The sequence below is a fragment of the Anser cygnoides genome, chromosome 23 (assembly GCF_040182565.1).
Source record: "Anser cygnoides isolate HZ-2024a breed goose chromosome 23, Taihu_goose_T2T_genome, whole genome shotgun sequence".
Classification (NCBI taxonomy): domain Eukaryota; kingdom Metazoa; phylum Chordata; class Aves; order Anseriformes; family Anatidae; genus Anser; species Anser cygnoides.
The window spans coordinates 6,162,228-6,185,294 of record NC_089895.1 but is presented as its reverse complement, the minus strand read 5'-3'; the positions used below and the strand labels follow the sequence as shown (position 1 = coordinate 6,185,294).

General features: G+C 45.8%; 1 protein-coding gene across 10 annotated transcripts; it reads right to left on the bottom strand.

Annotated features, from left to right (window-relative positions):
* Positions 1 to 358: 358 nt before the first annotated feature.
* Positions 359 to 22,911, bottom strand: MMP23B (matrix metallopeptidase 23B). 10 transcript variants are annotated; one of them, XR_010826369.1, is made up of 10 exons: positions 22,617 to 22,911; positions 10,742 to 10,887; positions 8,755 to 8,894; positions 7,717 to 7,884; positions 6,545 to 6,709; positions 5,561 to 5,671; positions 4,446 to 4,572; positions 3,206 to 3,781; positions 2,920 to 2,979; positions 359 to 2,433 (listed from the first exon to the last, which is right to left on the bottom strand). XR_010826369.1 is itself a non-coding variant. In XM_066982230.1 (8 exons), the coding sequence occupies exons 1-8, from the start codon at positions 22,890 to 22,892 to the stop codon at positions 3,607 to 3,609; spliced, it is 1,308 nt and encodes a 435-aa protein (XP_066838331.1). In that variant the 5' UTR covers positions 22,893 to 22,911; the 3' UTR covers positions 359 to 3,606. The 10 variants fall into 10 exon arrangements, 3 of the variants coding, with proteins under 3 accessions (XP_066838331.1, XP_047923498.2, XP_047923499.2); XR_010826371.1 differs by having other exon boundaries at positions 3,239 to 3,781; XR_010826366.1 differs by having other exon boundaries at positions 2,920 to 3,781.
* Between the last annotated feature and the right edge of the window lie 156 nt (positions 22,912 to 23,067).

Below are 23,067 nucleotides of genomic sequence, written 5' to 3'. Positions count from 1 at the left end.
ATGATGGCACTGGTGCAAAAGAAGTACTATATTGTTTTATAAATCAAAAAGATTTAATATGGAGACTTGAAACTTTATTTTCTATAAAAAGTTCTTTTAAATATGTCCTTTTTCCATAGAAAGAATAACTTTTCATTTTGCTGATTGAATAATGCCATATTCCGGTCCTTTCTCATAAGGGAAATGTCCAGAGGAATTATGTTGGAAGCTCACAGCCTTCTGAGTCTGTAATTTATAATGCTGTCATTCTTTTCTGGGACAGGAAATTTGGAAAATACTGGGGTATTCGTGCAGTCAGAACTGGGCAACGGTCCAGTTAATAGGCTCAAGTGATGAACATTCCAGTGTATTTTCAGAGGTTTTGGTTTTCTTTTGGTTTGTCTGTTTGATTGTTCGTTTTTTTTTACGGGATGGTGGCTTTGGACCTTAAAAATTTGGATTACTAAAATTGTAGTAAATTTACAAAACCATTTTTTCTGTGGCTAAATGAAGAACTGTTGTCTCTTCACTGATTGCCTAGTACTAAGGAGAAAAAGGTTTTCCACTGGTTTGTTAACGATGCATGATTTTAGCAAGACTTGTCTATGCAGGGTAGGAGTGGCGATCAGGAACCCACTGAAAGCAGTTTCTTTGCTACATCTGTACAGCCTACAGACAGGGAGAGCTATTTTGCCATGGCCTGTGCTGTGCTGTGAAAGGCTTAAACCATGACTGGATACTTTGTGTTTCAGGCTGTGCTGTGCATCTTGCACTTGGTGACATTATTTCCTCTTAGCTTCCTTGACATTGTTGCAGGCAGCACTGGAAAAGGCGATTTCCTGACACAAAGGGTTATTCATCTCGGTTGGGATATTTTTAGTACAACAAAACCTCATGCTGGATTACAATGGAAATGTAATATGGTTATGAGAGAGATGTGTAATTCTTTTTTTTAATTATTTTTTTATTTTGTAGCAGGGAAATACCCGTTCTCTCTCAGTTACTGTACTGCAACTCCTGTTTTGGCTCAAACGTCTATTTTGGCACCGAGTGCTTGCCTGGTATGATTCTGAGCTTAACTGTCCATGCACCCATGCGTTTTTGAAGTCTACTTTATATTTATATTATAAGGTAACCGTGATGGTAAAACCGAATCCAAAGCTTATTTACTCATTAAATACGTGAGCAGTGAAAGGGGACAGAAATCCTGAAATGCTAACAGTGCTTTACCCGCAATGATTACTGATCTTTAACTACTTAAACAGGTGTGTCAGATACAGCTGGAAGGCATTCTTCTTTCCAATATGGGCTAACTGATCTGGATTTTTGACATTGACGGGAGTTTGCTTTTAATCATACATAAATTATGCAAAGGCAAGTAAAGAGAGGAAACTATTTTCAGGTCTATTTCACCAGGAACAATACTGTAGTATTCAATTAGTTTGAAATCATGTCTTTTTAACTAATAATTGATTTCAACCAACCATGGAAAATCTGCAAAGATAAATCATTTGGAAAAATGGAAGTTCCAGTGCCTGAGTGTGCAGTGGAATCACAGGATTGTTGTAGTTTAGGTACGTATTTTGTTGGTGGTTTACTTCAGTTTTTATTTTTATAAAATCGGATTGTAATCCAAGAGCAAGTGAGTTTTGTTGCTTACCTTGAAGAGATCACCCAGTCTGTGAAGTGTTTTCTGTCCCAGCAAATCTATGTTTCAGAAATGGAAGCTGTCATGCAGTGTTCCTGTGCAGGCAACGGAGCGAGCATAATTTGTCGTTGTTGCTGTTGGCTTCTTTATAGAAAATTAAATTTTTTTCTGAGTTCCTTCAACATTGTGTGGGGTGACAAGCTAGCCTTGAAACTGTAGCCAGAACTGCTGTGCACACTGGAAGGTTTGTGTCAGTGGCATCCTGGAGGAGTAACAGAGCTGGGTAGTAGCCTGGTGCCTTGAACGTGCAACTTGTTTCATTGGTTTCTTTTTCCAGTGGCCTTCAGCTCCACAGCCAGTGTTTGAAGGTGGCTAACGCCTTACAGGACGGCGGTGGCAGAGCAGGGCCTTAGCTAGCAGCACTTACCCTGCAGCTGCCTCCAGTGTTGCCTGGGCATTCCCTTATTCCCCAAACTCCGTCGTGGACACTGCCTGCCAGGAGCATCAACTGGAGAGCACTGCGGAGATAGCGGTAGGTTACTGCCATGTACGCAAACAGCAGTCGGAGAAATTGTACGAAACTCGTTAATAATAAGCGATGTTTTAGAAAGTGTTAAGCTGTGAGCTGAAGGGCTTCGGATCTGCCCTAGGATTAAGCATCCGTGCAGCTGAAGCGTTGACATCCTCTTGTGATAGGTATTGGAGGCTATGACGATCTGCTCGTTGCTCTCATTTCTCTTCTCCAAATCCTGAAGACAGAGCTGCCTTGAGAAGAGATGCTCAGCTCCACGTGGTGTTGCTCCGGTCTGTTAAACGAAGATGTGCAGAGTTCGTGCTAAATGTCTGCCAGTAAAATGACTGTCATTGCAATTGTACCAGACAAACCATTCTGATTAGTTTCTTACTTTTCCCTTGCACTTTTGCTGTCATAATACAGAGAGCTTCCTAGACTGCTGACCTATAATGCAATACATGAGATGCTTTGCAGTTTTGGTGGTGCTTCAAAGTAGGAAGAAACTTCTTTGAAGAGGTTAAGAGGAAAACTAAAAAGGGATGAACCTAAGCAAAAAACAATGTAGGCTGCTTTAATACTGGATAAGGATCTTTCTTTTGTGTACTTATTAAACGTAAGGACTGTCAGGGATTGTTAACTGTGCAAACGAATCCTTTGCTAATACAGACATTGGAGTGCACTGGGCTTTGCCGAGCACGCTAATGCTATTTTTCTATGGCTGCGCACATTCACCTCATCTCTTAGTGACTGGGGGTGACAGTAATGGAAGTTATCTTACCTCTGTTGAAGGAGTTGGGAAGTTTATTGACCAGACACCTAAAGGACAAGTTATGAGGAGCTGCAGATGAAAGTAAACAGTATATGGGCTAAGGTTACACAGGTAATAAATACAAAGCACAGATGTTCTGCGGATACCTGAACTGAACATGTTGAAATATGGAATAGAGTAATTAGAAAGGGGTTGTTTAAAAGAAAAAGTATTATTAGGTCTTTTTTTTTTTTTTTTAACGTGTGCTTCTAGTACTATGTACCAGGATCTAAGAAAATGATAGCAAAACACTTACAGAGCATAACTGGTCATTTTCCTTCCACAATACCTCTGATTCCATTGCAACACAGCTGAGCCATCAATGTTCGTCCACTTGTTTGGAGAAGGGTTATGGTCTTGTTTTTCAGCAGTCTGCAGTGATCCAGGTTAACTGCAAAATCTTACACTTGATTTTTTTTAAATTTTTTTTAATTCTCTGAACAGCATGTGCTCGATGAATTATTTACCATTAAAACTAACTTGGAAAAGTTTTGTCTTCCAGTAATCAAGTCCCAGAGTCTTTCTTGCCCAAGGTATGGAAGCGGCTGATTTAGAAGTTCATTTGCACTACTGGAGATTAAATACAAAATGCTACAGAACCATTCTGAATTTGAAACAGAACTAGCAGTAATTGAAGTTCTTATTCCAGAGCCCTCGTTAGTGTCTCAGTCTGATCCTCCAGGAATATGTGGTCAAGATTCTTTCTTTTTTCTTTACTATACAAGTGTAAGTTCCTTCATTAATTGCATTTGCAATGATGCTCATGTGATCCTCATTTAAGGATAAGTAACCTGGATATGAGTATTCCAGAAGCTCCTTATCTTTATACCAGCTGTCATAAGAAAAAAATAGAAATTAAACTATAAAATATCAAGTACAATACAAAATATGTGTTAGCGGTCCTCTCAACTATTAAGTTTTGTTCAAATAAGTGCATTGCAGCACAGCTGGGACTTGAACAAAAATGACATTGTTTCACTATCTCTTTCAGGTAGATGATGGCAGTTTTAACAGTGCATTATCCTGAGTAATCTACGAGTTTGAATCCTATTGAAAGTGAATGGGAAATTGGGTTCTGAGTCTAAACTAACGCGTGGACTTAGGCATATTTCTCTCAGTTTTAGATACATCTAAAAGTAAGAAACATCTAGCTCCTACATTAGTAAGAGTTAGAAAGCTAGTGAATGGCTAAACGTAAGACAGGGTTTTTGCAGAATACAGGCCCGTGACTTTGACTTGGTGGTAACAATTATCCAAATAAAATATCCAAAAATAATACTTCCTATTGTTATAAACAGTATTTGCACATTCCCTTCTCACAGTTAACGAGCCACCCCTCTTTCTACTCAGAGTGCCCACTGAAAGACAGTCACATGCTGCAGAAGATAAATGGCACTCTTATGAACAATGTTTTGTCATATGCCCTCACTCTTCCTCCTTTTTGGTATGTATGCTGCAAAGTGTCCTAAGGGACTGAAATAAATGACAGCACTTACTAAACTTTGCCTTTTTTATGAATGATCTTCTGTCCACAGCGGAAGGTGACATTCCTGCCTTCGGAAACAGTCTTGGTTTTTGTCCTTGGTGGGGGCAGAGTAGGAGGAACCGTTGGAAAGGGGAATTCTGTCCACCGAATTTGAGAGAAAGAAATGACGAACATTAGCACATCTCATTACCAAGCTTCAGTCATCCCCAAACACTTTCATAGCATTATGTTATCACCTAAGGAATCTTAAAAGTATTTATTAAAAATGCCTCCCACTGAACAGTTCTTGGATGGACATTTAACCTTGTTCATATGCAAAGATAACTAGCTTGTGGCATGCAAACTGACAGATGGATAAAAAGCAACATGTTCATTTCATATACATGGAAAAAGAGAAGTTCTGTTTATGAACAATCCCCTAGAATATTTGGGTTTGTAGCGATCTGACCACATTTTTGCATTAATCTGGTCTAAAAAAACACCTCTGTACTGGTGAGATACTAATTATATGGTGCATCTCCTAAAGGGCAGCAGGTTTTATCTAAAACTCAGCTCCACAGCTGCAATAAGTTGATGTGATCCTGCATAAGTCCCTTGTCTGAATTCATAAAACTGAGAGACTAGATAAGATGATTAACATACTTTATCTCCTTTTCTGCGGAGCAGCTCAAGTCTAGCTGTGCTCAAGATTTCATTTGTCTTGTCCTTGTCCCATCACTGCATCGGGTACTGTACTGCATCTCTTAGCTCTAAATTTAACACATCAGCATCTCACTGCCTCAGTTGGGTCCAAAAGGGAAGCAGTCTGAGGCACATGGAGCAGTTGTGTGTTCAGAAACTCCCTAGCATTGGTTCAGTTAAACTAGGGAACAACGGGACAGTTTAATGGCCTAGTCCACAAATATTTAAACATAAAAGCTGGGTCCTTTTTCCAAGCCTTGATTTGGCTCAGATGCACAGGACGGCATCTCTGCTACGCTTCTCATTAGAGCTGGGTGGGGCGAGTCACTTGCATCCTCTGGTCTCCAGTGTAAAGATCCTGCCTACCCCTGCAGCAAGGGCTGCTAAGCTTTACCTCCTCCCTCTGCAACCCCCCACAAAACCCCAGAAGAAAAGTTACGGTACCGTAGCAGAAGTCACAGGTGGAGGGACAGTGCTTTTTCATCAATTTCCTGCGCGTCTCACAGAAACCTTTTCGTGCCCATGATGGGCACATAAATAATCTGTCTCTGCATCCTGAAACAGAAAGAGACAAGGCATTAGAGCGACTGGGGGGACAGACTGTTCCCTCTAAGAAACAAATTGACATTTCACCCAAATCAGATTGCTCAATGTAAACGATAGTGCTGAGAGGGGAAGGGATCTAAAATGGGAGTAAAATAAACAGAGCAGGATGCCTTTACTAGAAGAACAGGGGGCTAGACATTGTGCTACTTTAACGCAATACCATCAGTGATAAAAACAGAGTAGCATTTGAAGAGTGGCAGGCAAATGTGCCGGAACTCCAGAGCATCTTGCCACAGCCTGTCTGGATTGCAGAGAGCTCTGTCATGTTCTGGTAACACAGCCCAGTCCAGCCAAAAGAGTAATTAACAGCTGTTTGCCTTCCCCCTTCCTTCGCATGCGAGCTTTTCCCTTTCCTTCATGTTAGCAAATGTACAAACGCATTGTCAGGACTCTCCATGGCTAAAATTAGCCTTTTGGCTTGCGTGAGGCACGGTACAAAACTAAGGCTCAGAGCACGTGCCCAGAGGTGGTGCTGGGCTGCAGCACAATACTCTAGGCGTAAGGGAACACCGCAGTGCCTGTGCTGGAGCCGCTCAGCACAGGCTGAGGATGTAAGGTTTGAGGGGGTCAGTCAAGTGGCTTTCAGACCCGCCACGGGGGGAGGTGGGAGCGTGAAGCCTGCCAGATACCACACAGTAATCTGTTCTTCGTGGCTGGCCTCCTGTCTTTGACATGCGAAACTATCAGTGCCAGAAACAGACAATGCTACACCTCCTTTTAGTTCCACTTTAGATAAAAAAGGAATACGATTCCTCCTGGGTAATGCTCCCTGGTTTATAGCCTAGTCCAGCCAAATCCCAAGCACAACCCTGCCTTCCTTACCGTAAAGCCTCTGAATTCCCCAGACTTCATCTTGAGAGATGGTCTTTTTCCCAGTCAAAGTGGCGTTGATGTGCATGAGGGCATTGGGGTTCAGGGAGTGCATGAGTCCTAAGGCATGGCCGATCTCATGAGCTGCTACGTGTACCAGATCTGTAAGCCAAACACCTGGAAGAGAAATGGAAACAAAAGCTGACTGTGGTGAAGTACATTTGCTAATCCTGGTGTAAAACCAGAGGAAATACTTTAGCACTTAGAAGGTGTGGTCTTATGAAAGGTTGCCCATTTTACCTTCTCTGTAGCTGCTTGGGTGCAAACAGTCAAGCCAATTACTTACACACACTTCTAATTTTATCAGCAGTTCTTGCCAGACTATAGGAAGACTGCTCTGGAAGAGCAATGTTTGAAATGGGGGCAAGTGCCCTGTAATATTCACATCTCCTGGCAGCTTTCTGCTGCTTTGTTCCTGCAGCCCTGAGCTGTAACTGGAACTGACTGCCCGGGGGTGAGGTTGCTAGCTGGAATACTCCAGCCTGAAAAGGCCTCCAGCTGACTTCTGCTTGTGGGGCTGAACTGAGGCTTCTCAGTAGCACCTTGAAGCCCGCTTCCAGCAGGGATGGATTTTACCTGAAGGATGACTCAAAAGAGGTGCTATTATTACTGACACCTATCCTGGTATCTTGCATAATTACAGGCCACGGCAGTATCGCACAATTCCTGTGTTGAATCCAACTGTTTATGGGAAGAAAGCATCTGAAGAGGGGTAGCTTGCACATGTGCTTAACTTATCAGCACATTAAATAGGAATCCTTAGTCAGTGGATTTTTTTGGCTCTTAAAGACTTCTGCTAAATCTCACTGACGTGACTTGGAAGAACAATAATTTTATTCTACTTTTTTCCATCCTTTGAGCCAATACCTGAGCTAGCTCAGCTTTGGGCAGAGATGCAGTAATTGGGAACAAGTACTACTAGCCTCACATTCGCCTTCTGAAGTGAGAAGTGTTATTACTGTTTTACAGAGGTGGCTGAACTGTACACAAATCAACTGCTGAACTATCTGCAATAAAAGAATGGAATTAGGCTGCTATGGTAGAGAATCTGGCAGAACTGGCACTCAGGACTAAGGTCTAAATCTTACAGGCATCATCGATGTCCTCCCTCAGACACGTATTACCTTTTTTCCAGCTGAACCGGGTATTTCCCAATATCCAGTATTCGTGGTCATCAAAATGGATTTCTCCGTTGGGTGGGAAGAAGGCATGGGCAAGTTCCCCCGTTGTTCCGTCGAAGCAGTGGTGAATGAGAGACTCCAGACAGTCCGTGTGATTGATGGAGTAGAAGCCTATGAAAAAGGAAACAGATTTAGTGTATCTAGCGGGATAAGCCCGTCCAGGACAGAGACATGTAAACTTGTGGTTTACTAAGAAATCTATTGCTCTATCCCACATGGTTTTTTTGCAACCTACAGACACAACAGGAAAAATAAATGCAAAGCAACTGTCAGGAACAAGGGCTGTGAGGCAAACTAGGCTCAGCCCAGTGATGACCTTGGATTTAGAGCTGTCCCCAATGCACACAAAGGAATCTATTTTTCAGAAAGGAATGCTGAATGCTTTTTGCACCATCACAAGGAAACTTCGGGGTTTTTTTTGAGTGAAGTTGGACAGTGTGATGCTAACCCCAGGACACAGGACAGTGAGATGATAACCCCAGGATGTAATCATTGAATTTTACACGCAAACGAACAAACAGCCGTACAGTTGCAGCTGCTTGCTGACTTTTTGCTAGCACCACAACAGCTTCACGATGCACCCTGCATCCACTGGAACGGGGCCACCTGGAGCTCACAAGTGGTAGCAGGCCAGGCCCCTGGGAAGGCTTATCATGTGCTTGGAAGTAGCCTCATGCAACAGCAGCCTGAACTGCTTATTGCGAAACACTGGAAACTCTGCTCGTTATTTCAATATTGCTGCCATCTGCACAAGAAATAATTAGTGCGCACAGGCCATAAATCCCAGGGAGAACGTACAGCTGGGTTTGAGAGGGAGCAGATAAGAGCTCAGCACTAACATTCTTCTAGGCCTGAGATAGTCAGGAGGTGACTTGTGCGTGGTGGTAGGGGCAGAAGGACAGGAGGGAGAGGAGAGAGCAGCAGACAGACAGACGGCACACACAACAGCCTCCTGGCAGCGCAGGCGGCCGTGCAGCTCACCTATTTTCAGGTCACTATCTACGTGGCGCGGCACTTCTTTGAAGCTGAATGGCGAAACTTCGCTCCACATCCGGAATGCAGCTGCTAGCCCCTTGCGTGTGTCCCTGGCATTTATGAGGTTTCTCGGGAAGGACAGGATTCTGTAGGAACACACGACAACCTCAGGAAAATGCTGCTCCCTCCCCACACATGAGACAAAGGCTCTCAGGGCTGTACCAGACAACCAAGTCTTTCCATGCACTCTAACAGGCTCAAAACAGGAGTAGCTTGGATTGGATACTAAGAATATTTTAGACAAGGTTCTCTCGGAAATCCACCTTATCCTAATGCCTACCTGTCTGTGGTGCAGCGCTGCTAGAAGAGAAAGCAACTGCCTTCCAGCAGCGGGTAACTCCCTCCCATCGCTGCGGTTACAATGTACACGCATGTGCTGTTACAATGCTCTCAGGCGGCACTTTTGAAAGAGGGCTCCAAAAGTTTGATAGCAAAACAAGACATTTCCTTTGAAAAAATCTCATCATTTGGGAGAGAAACTAAGGCTTTCGCTTAGGCTGCAGGTACAGACACAGCCTATCTGTAAGAAAATCTTTAGTGAAGGATGGCAGAACCCCTGTCTGTACCACGGTAAGGTACAGAAGGCTCCTAAAAACTTACCTCACCCCAAAAGCAGATCTGCATTCAGCAAATTGCCTGCAGTGTAGCAATTGGGATGCTTTCAGGAGCCCGACGTGACCTGCCAGCCCAGCCCTGCTGCCTGCCTGCTGGGGATGGCGGCTCCCTCGAGGGCTCTGTTTGGGGCTTGCTCTGTACTTTAAAGGAGAGGCTGGAGTCAGCAGCCTCATTAAAAAGGCCTTTGTTAGCACATTAGACATTGGGAAAAAAATGATTTGGCTCCACTGTTTCCCGGAAGATGCACAGCTCTGTCAGCCAGCAGGGATCAGCAGGCCTCTCCAGTCACGCTTCCAGGACTCCTGCCAGCTTGAGCTTTACCAGGACAGCCCGATTCCACCTGCCAGTGCTCGTCTTATGAAACTGCTTCCAAGGGGATTCCCCAAACCTTGCTCTGTCTGAACTCATCCTAGCTCTCCTGAAAACATTCACCAATGCCATAGATATTTGCCCAGAGAGAAAAAGCATCTGTCCAGGATGCTGCCACCACAGCTCACCGCACAGTTTCAGGGGCTGTTCAGCCGCCGTTGAATTCAGGAAGCGTGCTGCCCTGGGGCTAAGCACCAAGCAGGATTTAACAAAACTAATGCTAGCAGTACAGCCAGACAGCAACATGAAAGTTCAGTGTGAAAATCCATAGGAGTCCATTACGTTTGGCTCTGAATAACAGCCTGCTTGTTGGTAGTACCAGCACTGCACATACACACAGCTCCACCGCTATGCTCAACAGCCACTTTCTCTGGCAGAAAAGTCTGAAAATATTGGGGTTAATATTCACTCACCCTAGAATTGCCAAGGGCTTTTTATTGTTTGTTAGTAACCTAAGAGTTGGTGTGCTTTCCCGAAGACAACAAGGAGAAAGTGATTCCTAAAAGCACTCAACACTAACGGAGCTCCGTCCTCCTGAAATCACAGAACCTTTCAACAGCAATTTCCCTCAGTGATGACTTAGGTTCAGATGGAGTTCTTCTAAAAATAACAGCACGACAGAGCCAGTGTTCAATTCCCTACCTTCTGCGGGCAGCCCTAGCTCTGGGAAGCCTCAATTTGCCCCCAAACAGTTTTACTGTTAGTCTCAGCTTGCTGCCACATGTGCTACTTGCTTCTAGCGCAGTGGGGATGCTCCAGACAGCGCGCAGCCGAGGTGAGAGGTGGTAGAAAAACCTCCTGCTTTAGAGTGCCGTTAGCAGCTCTCACTCACTGACAAATGGATTAGCAATATTCGTATGGTTAATATCATGCCCACAGCAGAAAAAAAAAACTCAGAGCCCATGGTCAATTAGAAAGAGCCAACTCTGGGGCTGCTGCAAGTCCATACTTGTAGGTCAGGTTGAAGTGGTCCCACTTCAAGTGCCCCGGTGTGATCGTGTATCGCTTTCTCCGTGCTGGAGGCCGAGGTGGGAAAGGTGAGCTGTGCAAAGCAGAGGCGCTCGCTCCACGAAGACCAGGCGCTGTGGCATCTTCCTTAAAAGACAAAACAGGAGGTTGAAGGAGATGGGAGAGACTGCAGGATAGAACAGCGTAAAAGAAAACCTACCGGGTGTGGGGCACGTGGCGGCTGGGGAGCGCGGGCAGCCCTCCCTTGTCCAGGAGAAGGGACTGGCACATCGGCTGCTCAGTACTTGGCAGAGCACGCCTGCTCTGAGCGCGCTGAACAAAACCAAGACAGAGCAAAAGAGGGGCTATGCTGTGAATTTCCGGGGCATCGCTCAGGTGCAAGAAGGGAGCAGCATCCCTCGGTGCTGGCTCCCAGAGGATCGGTGCTGTAGGCTCCCTCGAGCTGTTGCATAACTCCAGGACAGGGCACTGCAGCTGCTCCTCTCTCCTGGAGAGCAGCGCAGATGGAACAGAAACGAGGCCTCAGAAAGCTCCTGGCCCCAGCAGAGCTGCAGCTCTTCCTGAAAAGTTCCCGTTTCCTTTTCACTTTGCTGTTGCTCTCCAGCCTAACCACAGAAGAAATGAAGCACTGGATAAATGAGTCGAACAGGCAACCCTTTGTGCGAGAGCTCTTTAGAAAGCTGGGCTGTGGATCTGAAATGCTTTCAAAGTAAATTGGAGCCCTGGAAACCCTGGAGTGCGTTTAAAGCCACCGCACAGTAAAAGACATCACATTTGGTGGCACGCCTGCCTCTGCCTGCAGTAGCAGAGGTAAAGGCATGGGACCAGCAGAGATCCCTGGAAGTCCACCTGCTCTGCCTCCCCTTTCAGGAGGAAGATACCGAATGTCTCTGGGTCATCTTTACTCCAGAGGCACCGAGACTACGCAGTACGTACAGTGGCAACATTACAAAAGCTGCACCCGTCTGAGTTTGTCCGACCTCGCAGCACATCCGACAGAAGTCTGCATTTTACACGTGGAACAGCTGAGGCTTGGAGAGGCAAAACAGCAGATCCCTGGCCTACAGCAAGCCAACGGCAAGGAAGGACGAGAAGCCAGAAGCTGCAGCTGCCAGACACTGCTCAAATCGCTCCATGACTGCAGCTAGTCATGACTGGGGAAAGGCTGAGGGACTCTATCCCAACAGGAAACCAGTTTCTTCTGCTCATGTCTGTGTGCTGCACTGGCTTCTGCTTGCTCTAACCTCAGCATCTTTCTTTTCTAGGACAGCCTTCTATTCTAGCCTGTCTGTCAGCTCGGCCGTGGGCCTGACTCATGGTTTGGGTTCAGCAAACGTATGGCACGCAAGGGCCACACAGTGTCACCTATGACACAGGGAGACGTTAACTATCTTACCTTCAAAGCTGCCAGCTTTTGGCAGGGCATTATTTGATCACATTTCTGGGAGCCTTCCGATGCCAATTTGCTCTTGAACGAGCACTCGGGGTCACTTCTCCCTTTTAACCTTTGTCACCTAGTTTGCTCTACTCTGGGATCTGCCTGAAGAACCCGTATTTCGTGGTGTGCTCAGTTCTGCTGGAGCTGTAAGAGAAGCCTGGAGAAGATTAGCTCATAATTATGGGATAGTAAGGTATTATCCTCCTTTTTGCAACTCTTTCTAGTAGGGTAGAATTAGGCAAATCCTACCTTCTTATGTTCTTCTGTTCCTTTCTCTATGATCCCTTGCAGCACAGGGCCTGACTGCACGCTCGTTCTGGCATCACCAGCCCAGGACTGCTGGTACTGGGAATTCCTGCTCTGTCTGCAGGCTCTGACTCAGGAGTCTTGATGAGGGGATGGGGTCAGACATTCACACCCTTTGGTAGTTGTTTGTGATAGATCCCCCTGCTCCTTAGCAGAGCCAGCAGAACACACAGCACGTTTGCTTTCTGGCCTCTATAATGCACAGCCCAACTGCTGCCATTTCCACTTTGTGATAGCACCGAGCCACCAGCTGCAGGGCCTGAGTGATGGGCACTGCTTCTTCTGCCTTCTCTGCCACGGGGCTATAAATTACACCAGCATAGGGTGTAAAAAGACAGTAGGCTTTTTATCTCAGAACCAATGCCCAACACACATGCTGTAGCTCAGGTTTAGGGTTCTGACAGAAACGGGAATGATCTAGTTAAAAATTACAGTGTAATTTGGATCAAAGCATCTGTCTGGATGCCAAAGAGCCGAGACTATGGGAATATTCAGAACTGGAGAAGAGGTCAGCAATTCCCAGGAGGAAGCCCACTCGACTGCGGATTAAGGTCTTAAGTATTCAAAAAGTTTGGGAGATGCCACAAGAAGGACAGATGTTTCAACGCCCTCCCTTAACAATTTCAACAGACACTGAAATATATACAGACAAAGGCAGACACTGGTCAGCATCCCTGGTCTATATTGTTCACCCCGGGCGGTCAGGCCTCCATTAATTCACTTCACTGAGCTGTAATGAATGTAATTCTTTCTCTCTCCTAGTCGTGCAGTTCCCCTCTCAAACTAAACAGCAACACAACTCCGTGGCTCAGAACCAAGTTAATAAGAGCCCTGAATACGTGATGCAAATGAGGGATGCTACTGCCAGGGTCATCATAAACACAAACAGCAGCAAGTGATAAAAGCTCTTAAATTGTTTCTTTTTCTAAAATTGAAAGCTAAAATGAAGCTAAAAGCGAAGATTAAGTGAAGATCAGCTTCTGAGAGTCCCAGTGTCCTGCTGTAGCTCCACCCGAAGCCCAGTCTGTCCCAGCTTATCTTACTAACGGATAGACCTTGAAAGAGAGTTAACGTAGCTAAGAGTTTCTGTAGGTCCAGCATCAACTCCCAGTTTCAGTCTTACAGCATGAGCCCTGCCTCTGGAGTTCCTAGGAATCTCAGCTGCTGCAGAAACCAGAATGTGTGTGTGCCACATCACACCGGCTGGGAGAGCAGAGGTGCTCAGGAGAGCTCAAGTTCTGAGGGCAAACACAGAGCTTTTGTGCAGGCACCAGTTGGTCGTCTGCAAGCTGTGTACACATCTCTAGTAATCTGATTTTATTTAGATGCATCGTAACCTCTCAGGATCCTTTGCATAAAGGGGCTTGAATAGACATAAATCTGGTTGCCTTAGCACAGTTAGGTACATATCGGTTACACTGCTTCCTGAGTTTATCAGTCTTCTAAAAACAGCACACACACACACACACTTGATATCCCCGCTCCCCTTCCAAGCTTTTCAGAGTTTGATCCTTTCCCTACCTGACTTTTCTGAACTGCAGCTCCAGCTGGATCTCCCACAACAGCCAGCAAAGCCACCACAGGGAATATGCACAAAAATCCCACGAGGGTTCGATAGCCATTGCTCTTCTTCTTGTCCACCAAGAGGAAGCTGAAGCTCTTCTCTCTGCTTGCAGAAAGTTGTTCTATTTGTTCCATGTCAGTCTTTAGTACTTTTTAGAGGGAGATGAGAGCTCCTAAGGCATCCCCTTTGCAGAATGCATTGCTAATCCTTTTGCTCACAGCTGCATCTGGAACATTTGTGAGGAGTCCTGCAGCTACTGCCAGAGTTGTGCAGAACCACGAGAGTTTCAGAAAAAAAAGGAAAGGAAAAAAAAAAAAAAGCAAGCAAGAAGCAAGCCGACTTTACATTAAGCCTCTTTCCAACGTGCCAAAAATTCTCATTCTCTTAGCCTCTGCCAAGCGGTATCAGATTACTGCAGCTGAAAGTTGGGCTGGCGGGGAAGGAGCAAAGTGAAACAAGCTGGGATGGACATGAACTCTTCTCTTTAACTGCCTGTAGAATCAGCAGAGGACAAATCTGCAGTTGTCAGCTTTATGTAATGAAGAAATTGGGGGAGGGGGCAGAAAAGGGAATCCAGAAGCCAGCATCACGCCCGCGGAATGCTTGCTCAGGGTGCTCCGTGGTAGTGGAGCTGTCATTTGTCAGAGCCTGGCTTCAGGAGCAGAATGAAAAAGGAGATGCTGGGCGAGAGCAAGCACCATTTCTCCACTCAGGAAATTTTGGTCGGGGAGTTTACAAACTCCGATCAAAGTAAACATCAACTCCCTCATCCATGAAACTTGGCAAGTGACTCCTGCAAATTCCTTGTGTACTTGAGAGCGACCCAGTAAGGGGTTGTTACGCTCACAAAGAGGAATATTTACACAGTCATGGTGGTTTGGGGTACCTCAGCTCGAGAACCGCAGACAGACTTGGAGAAGGAAGGTGGCCAGTTTGCCCAGAGCAGCTGAAGCCTTTAAGGCATCTCCGGGCTGTGGGCTTGAGTCAGTTTGGGACTTTTTAAAAGCTTACTCAGAAATTCTCAGGTCTTCATTTCTGCCTGGTCACCAAGCGCAGGACACTCGGTGCTTCGGAGGTGGGGCCCTCAGCTGAACGGCTCTGGCCAGGCAGAGGAAAGGAACTCGCTGCCGTCTCCCAGCTCCAGCAAAGGCAGGGAGCAGGCAGTTCTGGTGCCAGTAAGAAACATTCCTAGGGCATATCTGAAAGATGGAAAGGTTTCAGAAACCTCTTGTACATAAAGTAATTAAAAATAATCTAATTTGACATTTTTTTCCTAGTTCGTAATCGGGTTTGTGACGTTTCAGAGATTTCATGTATTTTGGGACTAAAGCTGGCCCAGATTTCTCAAACAACTCAGAACAAAGATGACCAATGAGCCTGTGTGTAGTTCCATGAACATTTTCAGTTTTTACCAAGTTCCCCCCCAGACAAAAACCACGCTTTCTGCAGAGTGGGCAAAGCGCAGGAGTTGTTCAGACACGGGGACAGAAGGAGGAGTAACACGGAAGAAAGTTTCGGATAGAACTGGGAGGAAAGGGCAGAAAGCAAGGGTACAGGGCTCCAACACCTACAGACCAAAGCAGCCGAACTGTAGCAGTTTGAAATCCTGTCTAGTCTCAGCTGTTAGCCGCCACTTTGCAGGGAGTTACCCCGCGTCCCAGTAGCACAGCTGGCGGAACGAGACATGTCTGTGCCTGAGCACCCCCAACCTGTGCTTTCTTTAGAGCCCCAGGAGTGGTGCAAATGCACCTCCGATGGTTTTTACGACCAGAGAATGAAGCAAGAAACTGGTCAGTGAGCGGCTCCGCAATTCAGCAGTGTCTCAGGCCCCTGAAGACGTTTCTGTCAGTCTGCAGACTGCAGAAGACTGATGGAGAAGGGGAATCTCAAAGCAAAGACCTGCCTTGGAATGTGACTGAAACTTTAGCCAAGAACTTTCCTCCAGTAAAGTAGTACTGGCTCAGAAGAAATACTGCTAGCAAACACAGTGCTGGAAGAACATTGAGTTTCAGCCGTGCAACTGCGTAACAGCAGTGAGTGCACTTGCCCTTCATAAGGCTCGTACGAGTCAGAGCTGTTTGAAAAACGTACCCTGTGCACCGTCACGTGTGGCCTCTCCTCCTGCCGAAGTGTCCGAGTGTCTCAGTCTCAGAGCATTTAGCTTCACATCTGCCTTGAGGGCAGGGCAGCGCCGTTATCTGCACCTTACCTGCACCTGTGGTCAGTGCTGAGACCGCAGCACTGCGCAGGAGGCTTTCTGAGGTCAAGCAGGAATCTCGCAGAGCAGGAGCCTGAAACCAGGACTTCAAGCACCCGTTAGTGTCTTACTGGTCCTGAAGATGACAAGTGGACCTGGGTTTTAAAACATGAATTGAGAACTTACAAACACATAGCCTGAGGGACCTAAGAATTTCCTTTGTTCCCCTGTAGAGAAAGCAAAGGTTTTTATAAGATACACGTCTTGGTTCAGATCCCCCTGAAAGTTACGATCTAGATCTTTAATAAAAGCGCGTTCCGGAGAACCTCGCTGTTTCTGAAGCCTCTCTCAGATGTTTCAAACAATTCCCCAGACCCATTCCTGGGAGATAGTGTTGCTCCATACCAAGGGCAAGAGGACAGTCAAAACTCTCAAGTTTTACCTTTGGTTCTTTAAAGCTGAGAATATTCTCCATGATTTATCAGGCAGCCCGACCCCTGAAAGGACTGCCTTTACACAAGGGCGGAAAAGTGCAGTTGTGACTTCGGAGTTCAGCTGAATTTTGCTGGTCTCAGGTTCTGAAGTGTGGGTATTTGGCTTGGACTACAGGCAAAGACTGTCAGCCTGACTATATTTGGACAGAAAAACATTCCTGGCTTCAGCTTCTGCACAGCGTCGAAATGCAGTGGAACACATTACGGTCTGAGGGAATCCATATGGTGTAATGGGGAACGGGAGAGGAAGGCGAGGGACAGAGCTGGGTTGGTTTGCCTTCATGCTGTCAGCAGCAGTGACGAGGACCTGGATGCCATCTTCAGGGAGCTGGGATTTTCTACGCAAACAGTGGGGGATGCTTATCTGGAGATCTCTGCGTGCAGTAAAAGTCACATGAAAAAGCAGTTTGTAAACAGCTGTCAGAGGGGAACGAATGCTGCACCAAACCTACGATGTCAGCTGGAGACTCGGAGGACAGAAAGGATCGGATCATTCGCACCACACAACACAGTTCCCTTGTTAAAACACCTCAGCCTCAGTTTGCTCCTTTCAATCTTAATTGTCAAGGTGTTTAGTTTAAAATGGGTTGCCGTATAACGCACGGCGTACGGTTACATTTTCAAGGGCAAGTTTTAGCTCAAAAATAAATACGCTCTCACATCATTATTCTTACCATTAAGAATAATGGGTTATTCCTGTAATTTCTCCCCCTCTCCTCCCCTTTATTCAGCACTGTTAAAACTACACATTACTTTCAGCACTATTTCTAAATGGGTCTCTGCTAGGTCTGCCACATTGCCACCAGGAAAGCTGGCTGTGGTGCTGCAGGCCAGGACCCCACTGGTGCTGCTTCGTTCGAGTCCCAGGACGAGCCGAGAGCCATCTCCTGCCCCGTGCCCACGCTCACACTCGAGGTGCTACACGGAACACGGCCGTGAGCGCCGCAATTCCGGCCATCTGACTGTCCAAAACAAACCTCAGCCCACGTGAAACCAAAGCACTTCTTATTTATTGACGGACTAAGCGCATATTGTTCAGCGTTGGACCGAACTGCTGCCACCAGCTTCCCCTCTCCTAAACAGGGAGGTCTACACGGGGGTGGAGAAGACAGGGGAAGAAGGACCTGACATCAGGCTGTGTCTGGTGACTTGGACAGGGAGCTCCAGTGTTTCATCTCTGGGGCACGAGTCCAAGCCCAGGCAGAGGAGGGGGAAGGCGCACAGCTGAATGTGATTTACCACGTATTGGCTCCTTGGTGGCCCATGTGAAAAGAATTAGCAAATCCTCATATAGCTCTTATTTTAAAAAGGACTTAAATATTTATCCCTTCATCTCACAACTTGGAAAAAAAAAATTCCTGCCTGGTTCCTGTGGGAATGGTGGTTAAATCTTGTACTTTTTCAGTGGGTCATGCGCTAGAAAGGACTGTGTCTGGAGTAACAGCAGGGAGCAACATTCCCCAGGGAGGGGGAGACAAGAGCTTTTTTAGTCCCCCAAGTGTTCTCCCTCTTTCTGTCATGCACCCCTTGTGATCTGCTGATATTCCTCGAAAAATCCATGGTCTGCTGAATAGCAAATGAGCTGAAAACAAGGGCTCGCTCCAGCTGGCAAAGAAAACGGAATACTTTGCTTAAGTGTCAATTTGAAGCTGCAGCTTACAGAAGTGCCTGTACTGGCCTGACCTCGAGTTACCAAAGAGACATCTTCTTGACCCCAGTTAGGAGCTCAGCAGCCCAGCTCCCGCCCCAGAGTGAGTAGAATTTCCGAAATGAAATGAGGGAGAAATTTTTCTTAATGTACAGATAAAAAAGTGTCCATAAGGAGTAAGAATTGCTCTCCTGGATCGTGGGGATATTTCTTTTGTTGCTCTTCGGTAGGCTTACGTTCATCACTTGTGATCTGTTTGTGGAGGGACCCGTCCTCCTGAAATCATGGGAAAAGAATGGACTAATGGGAACAAAATCAAAGGAGAATGGGTTATTTTCCTGACTCTGCCTTTAGACAAGCTATCTCCCTCCCTCTGTTCCCAGAGTCTCGTGCTGTCTGTAAAACGTGGAGTTTTGGCCACGCTTCCAAGTGAAGAGCTTTAGAAGGTCTGCTTGAAACAGATACTTCCGCGCTGGAATATGGAAGAAGCACGAGGGAAGGAACAAAGGAAAAAGCTCTAGACATACCACGAAATCCTGGACTCCAGGGGAAAATGCCACTCAAAGACTGCAGATCACGTTGGGAAAGTAAATTATAAATAAACAGGCTTGACAAAGCCCATCAGCAACAAATTCCTAGGACTGAGTTCAGTTTTGCCAGTAGGAGGAGGAAAGAGCATCTGTACCAGAAAAAAAAAAAAACACAAACCACCTTCTTTCCTGGATAGAGAAAGACTTTGCAAAAGGAGTGTTAATTAACAATGAAGACTGGAATTCAGATAAAAAAAACAAAGTAAAGATACAGTGGTTAAACAACTTCATCCTCTTGTTCAGAGCGTAAATAAACTGGAGAAAATGCTGACAGGTCTTTACCCCATACAGTACATATGACAAGGAAATACAAGTTATTTTATTTAGACCAGATTATTTTTTTTAAAAGCTCTGAAGTATCTTAGGGATGCATAGACCGTAGAGTAGTGGACTGTCATAGCTAAATAAACAAGACAAATCAACACACACTGTGGGGGAATTTGTTTGTCAGCACTGTTCTCTTAAATCAACAGATCCTCAATCTGCTGGCGTGGAGACTGAGAAGAAGGTGGAGGACCTCAGTCCTCACGCAAGTGCTCCTCTCACCAAACTTTCAAACTCGCTTTTCAAACAGGGAAGCTTGAATTACTTCCCTGGCAGACTAACTGAACCACAGAACCCGAGGCTGGGCTCTGAAGAAAGCATAATTTAGTGGTCAAAGGAAATGGGATTACAAATATTTGCATTATTACTTCCTCCAAACTTGAAGCCCACCTCCTGCCCACTGAAAGCAGGCACTTTCTGCTCCGGGATCATGCAACCCCTTTGCATACCAAGCACTCTTCCAAAAAGATCACTGAGGCCAAATGGAAGAACCCCACGTACAGATTTCAGAAGGCTTAGGGCTGACCCTTCAAGATGACTCCCATCTCCTGGGTTGGGAACCACTTGCTTTCAGCAGCACTCAGTTTACTTAAAAAATTCACAGCAAGACAAAGACGTGCACGTGGTAGGAACTGATCCAAGAAGCGACCTTCCCAGGGAAGACTGGAGAACACCTGCCCTACCAACACCTTCTGATCCCTGGGAAGAGACATGACAAACAATGCAGATCCTTCAAGGAGCGCTCACAGCTATTTGTAAAAGAGCTGTTAGCTAAGAGAGAACCAAACCCAAAGACAATTGTGACAGTTTCATCATAAAGAGTTTCCACTCTGTTGTTTTCCTTTGGAGGAAGCCAGGATTCACAGGTTTCTGTCTATGGGCGTGTGTGCAAAGTGTGCTACTGAATTCATGAGGCCACGGCTCGTCGAAGAGGAGGTTGGAGAATACCCCAGGTGGCTGCTCAACGCCCAGATGTAAAGCTTAGCAGACAGGTGAGATCAAAGCATTCCCTGAGCCTACTTTATTCCCTTTACTCTTCCAACCTAGGTATCTCTGTAAGTAACCCTTTCAGCAGACACAGAAAAGGTTGCTGCTTTCTGGGTCGCACCAAGTGACATGACATGTCTGCTCCTGGCACAACTGTGATTAAATGCCCTCTCAGAGCTCTCTCTATACACAACAATTCATGAGAAAAACCTAGGCAAAGCTTTTTGGTGGCCTAGATAAGCAGAAGAGTTCTCATTTCTGGAGTACCAGTGACCACCTGTGACCTGAGCTGTCCTGCAAGGAATTTCCTTACCTAGACAGCCCCGAGAACCCAGTCTTCCAAGCCCTGATGCAGTATCCCTCACGCACTGCTGCAGATATTAATGATGTTTCCAGAAAAGAAATCTTTTGACTACGCTGTGAGTTTTCCGTTCTATAAAGCTCCTTGGGAGGGGCTTGGAATTTCTTACCCTGGCTTTAACAAGGCAGCACTCAGCGCAGGGCACCTCCGTGGCGTTTCACTGCCCTTCCCAGCTGGAGGAAGAAGCCAACCGCCTCTTCTGAGGGATACGAGCGTGCTTTTTTCTGCAGTGATTGCAAAACTCATTGTTCTGATTGAGAGGGTAACACAAGAAAAGTCACTTTAATCCAAGGATGAGAAAGCACGTATTGGGATGGGAAGGGTACATCTACCTTTCTTCAGCTGCAGAAAGGGTGATTTAAAATTACTTCAAAATCTGGGAAGAGCCACCTAGCACTGGCTGCACTAAGAGTTTGCTCCAGCTTCAGCCAAGTCACCCAGCTGTGCCGAATTAATCCCCTGTCTGTTCAGATGGAAGCGATCCCCGATAGCTGTCTGCAAGGACTCAGAATACACCGAACCCATGCAAAAGAAAACACTGCAAATCCAGCTTTACTCGGCGGTGTCATGGCAGTGGTAATAAAATGGGGTAGAATCCCCAGATTTTACAAAGCACAAGACTGGGTAGACGGTTTGTTCTCCCTGCAAGCTTGTGTCCTTACTTTGCCCAGAATAATGGCAGGTTTACAAAATCAATTTTCCATGAAAATCCAATTGCGTGAAAAGCCTGCTCATGAGACCAGCTGCCAAGTCAAATACCAGTCTCCCAGCTGGATTAGCACACTATCTGCCAGGAAAAAATTAAGTGACAGCATGCATAAGAAAGTAAGAAAGTAAAACGGGTCACACTTGTTATGAAGTATTTCCTGAGGCTGAACTAAAAGGCAAGAAATAGAATAGCACACAGACTCCTTTGTATTCTAAAGGAAGCACAGAAATTCTCCAATAATAGGAGACTGACTGAGAAGGACCATGTTCACTTAAAGACTAACTAGAAATAAGTATCCACAGCAAAAAAAGTAAAACTGTGTTCACTCCAAAATTACGGCCAAGACTGCATAAGCGACTAGACATTTTCTGGAGGATCCACGCTGAGACATCCCAAGAGTCCATTTCAAAGCAAGAGGATGCTCTGCACAGCCTGGAATGGCAGGTGCTGATGGAAAACCTTGAGAAACTGAGAACTGCTGCTTTGCATCTTGGCCTGAAACAGCCAAAGCTGTCAGATTCCAGCGTACAGGTCTCTTGGGTTGGGCAGTGGGGGAAAACTTCTTAAAAGTTTGGTAATTTTCACACCCAGAGCTCTCACAACCAGACAACTTGCACCTATCGAACCACCTCTTGTAAGGTTAAAAAAATAAACAAAATCCAACCGTGAAGACTCAATAAAGGTCACACGAGTACCCAGGTTAGTAAAGTACGTGCTATGCTCCATGCATGTGAGTAAAATAAAGTCCTGCTTTATTGCCTGCAGGACGATATCTTTTTCTTTTTTTCCCCTGGGACATTTTAATGCCCTTCCTACAGAAGGCTCCTTCCTGGGAATAATGATATCGATTTCAACTTCATGAGAAGCCGGTGTTCAAACCACCCATAAATATTGTGGAAAAATTGCAACCAGAAGAGGCTGGTTAATGGAAGAAAAACCACCCCCCTTCTTGTAGGCCAGTTGGGAAATGTGAGCTGACATTTCAGCTAGGAGGATTACACAGAGCCCATTAGTTATAGCATTAACCTGTCTCAGCTGCTGCCTCGTATTTAAAGATTTATACCAGACTCAGCAAGATCTTTCAAAACCAACACTGATGGAAGCTACAGAGCCGCAATTCAGAAGACCCAGGGAAAACACAGAGCTCCCCAGTTCATTTCCCCAAAATGGAAGAGGAGAAAACAGACTCCCGTGGAGCTGAACCTGCCACGAGGACAAAGCTTGTCAAAAACCATACCTGGACATAGGCATCTGCTTCCTGCTGATCCCCTCCTGTCCTGCAGCTCCGCCGACCAGCTTGGTTCTTCTCCGTTGGTGCAGCAATTCCCTTCTTCTCACTAGGAAATGAAAGGGTCAAAACGGTGCTTAACGGCTCGACTCTCGCTCCTCGGGCATCAAAAGCAATGACAGCAGAACCAGGGAAATGAAAGAATATAGCCCCAACCCCAAAGCTGCGCTTACAAACAGTTCCCGTGCTACGTAAGCAGGTACATTGTGCTGTGCAAAACTCCATCTCTCATTTAGCAATACAAGGAACTGCAGACAGAAGAAAAATCGGGAGCTCTTGAAAGGGAATTTGTTAAAAACTAAATAAAAAAATAAAACGTACAATTGATGGGAGCTCTTCTTTCTCTACAAGATCTCTATTAGCAGGAAAAAAGAAAATCTCTGCTGCAACAGCTGTGCAA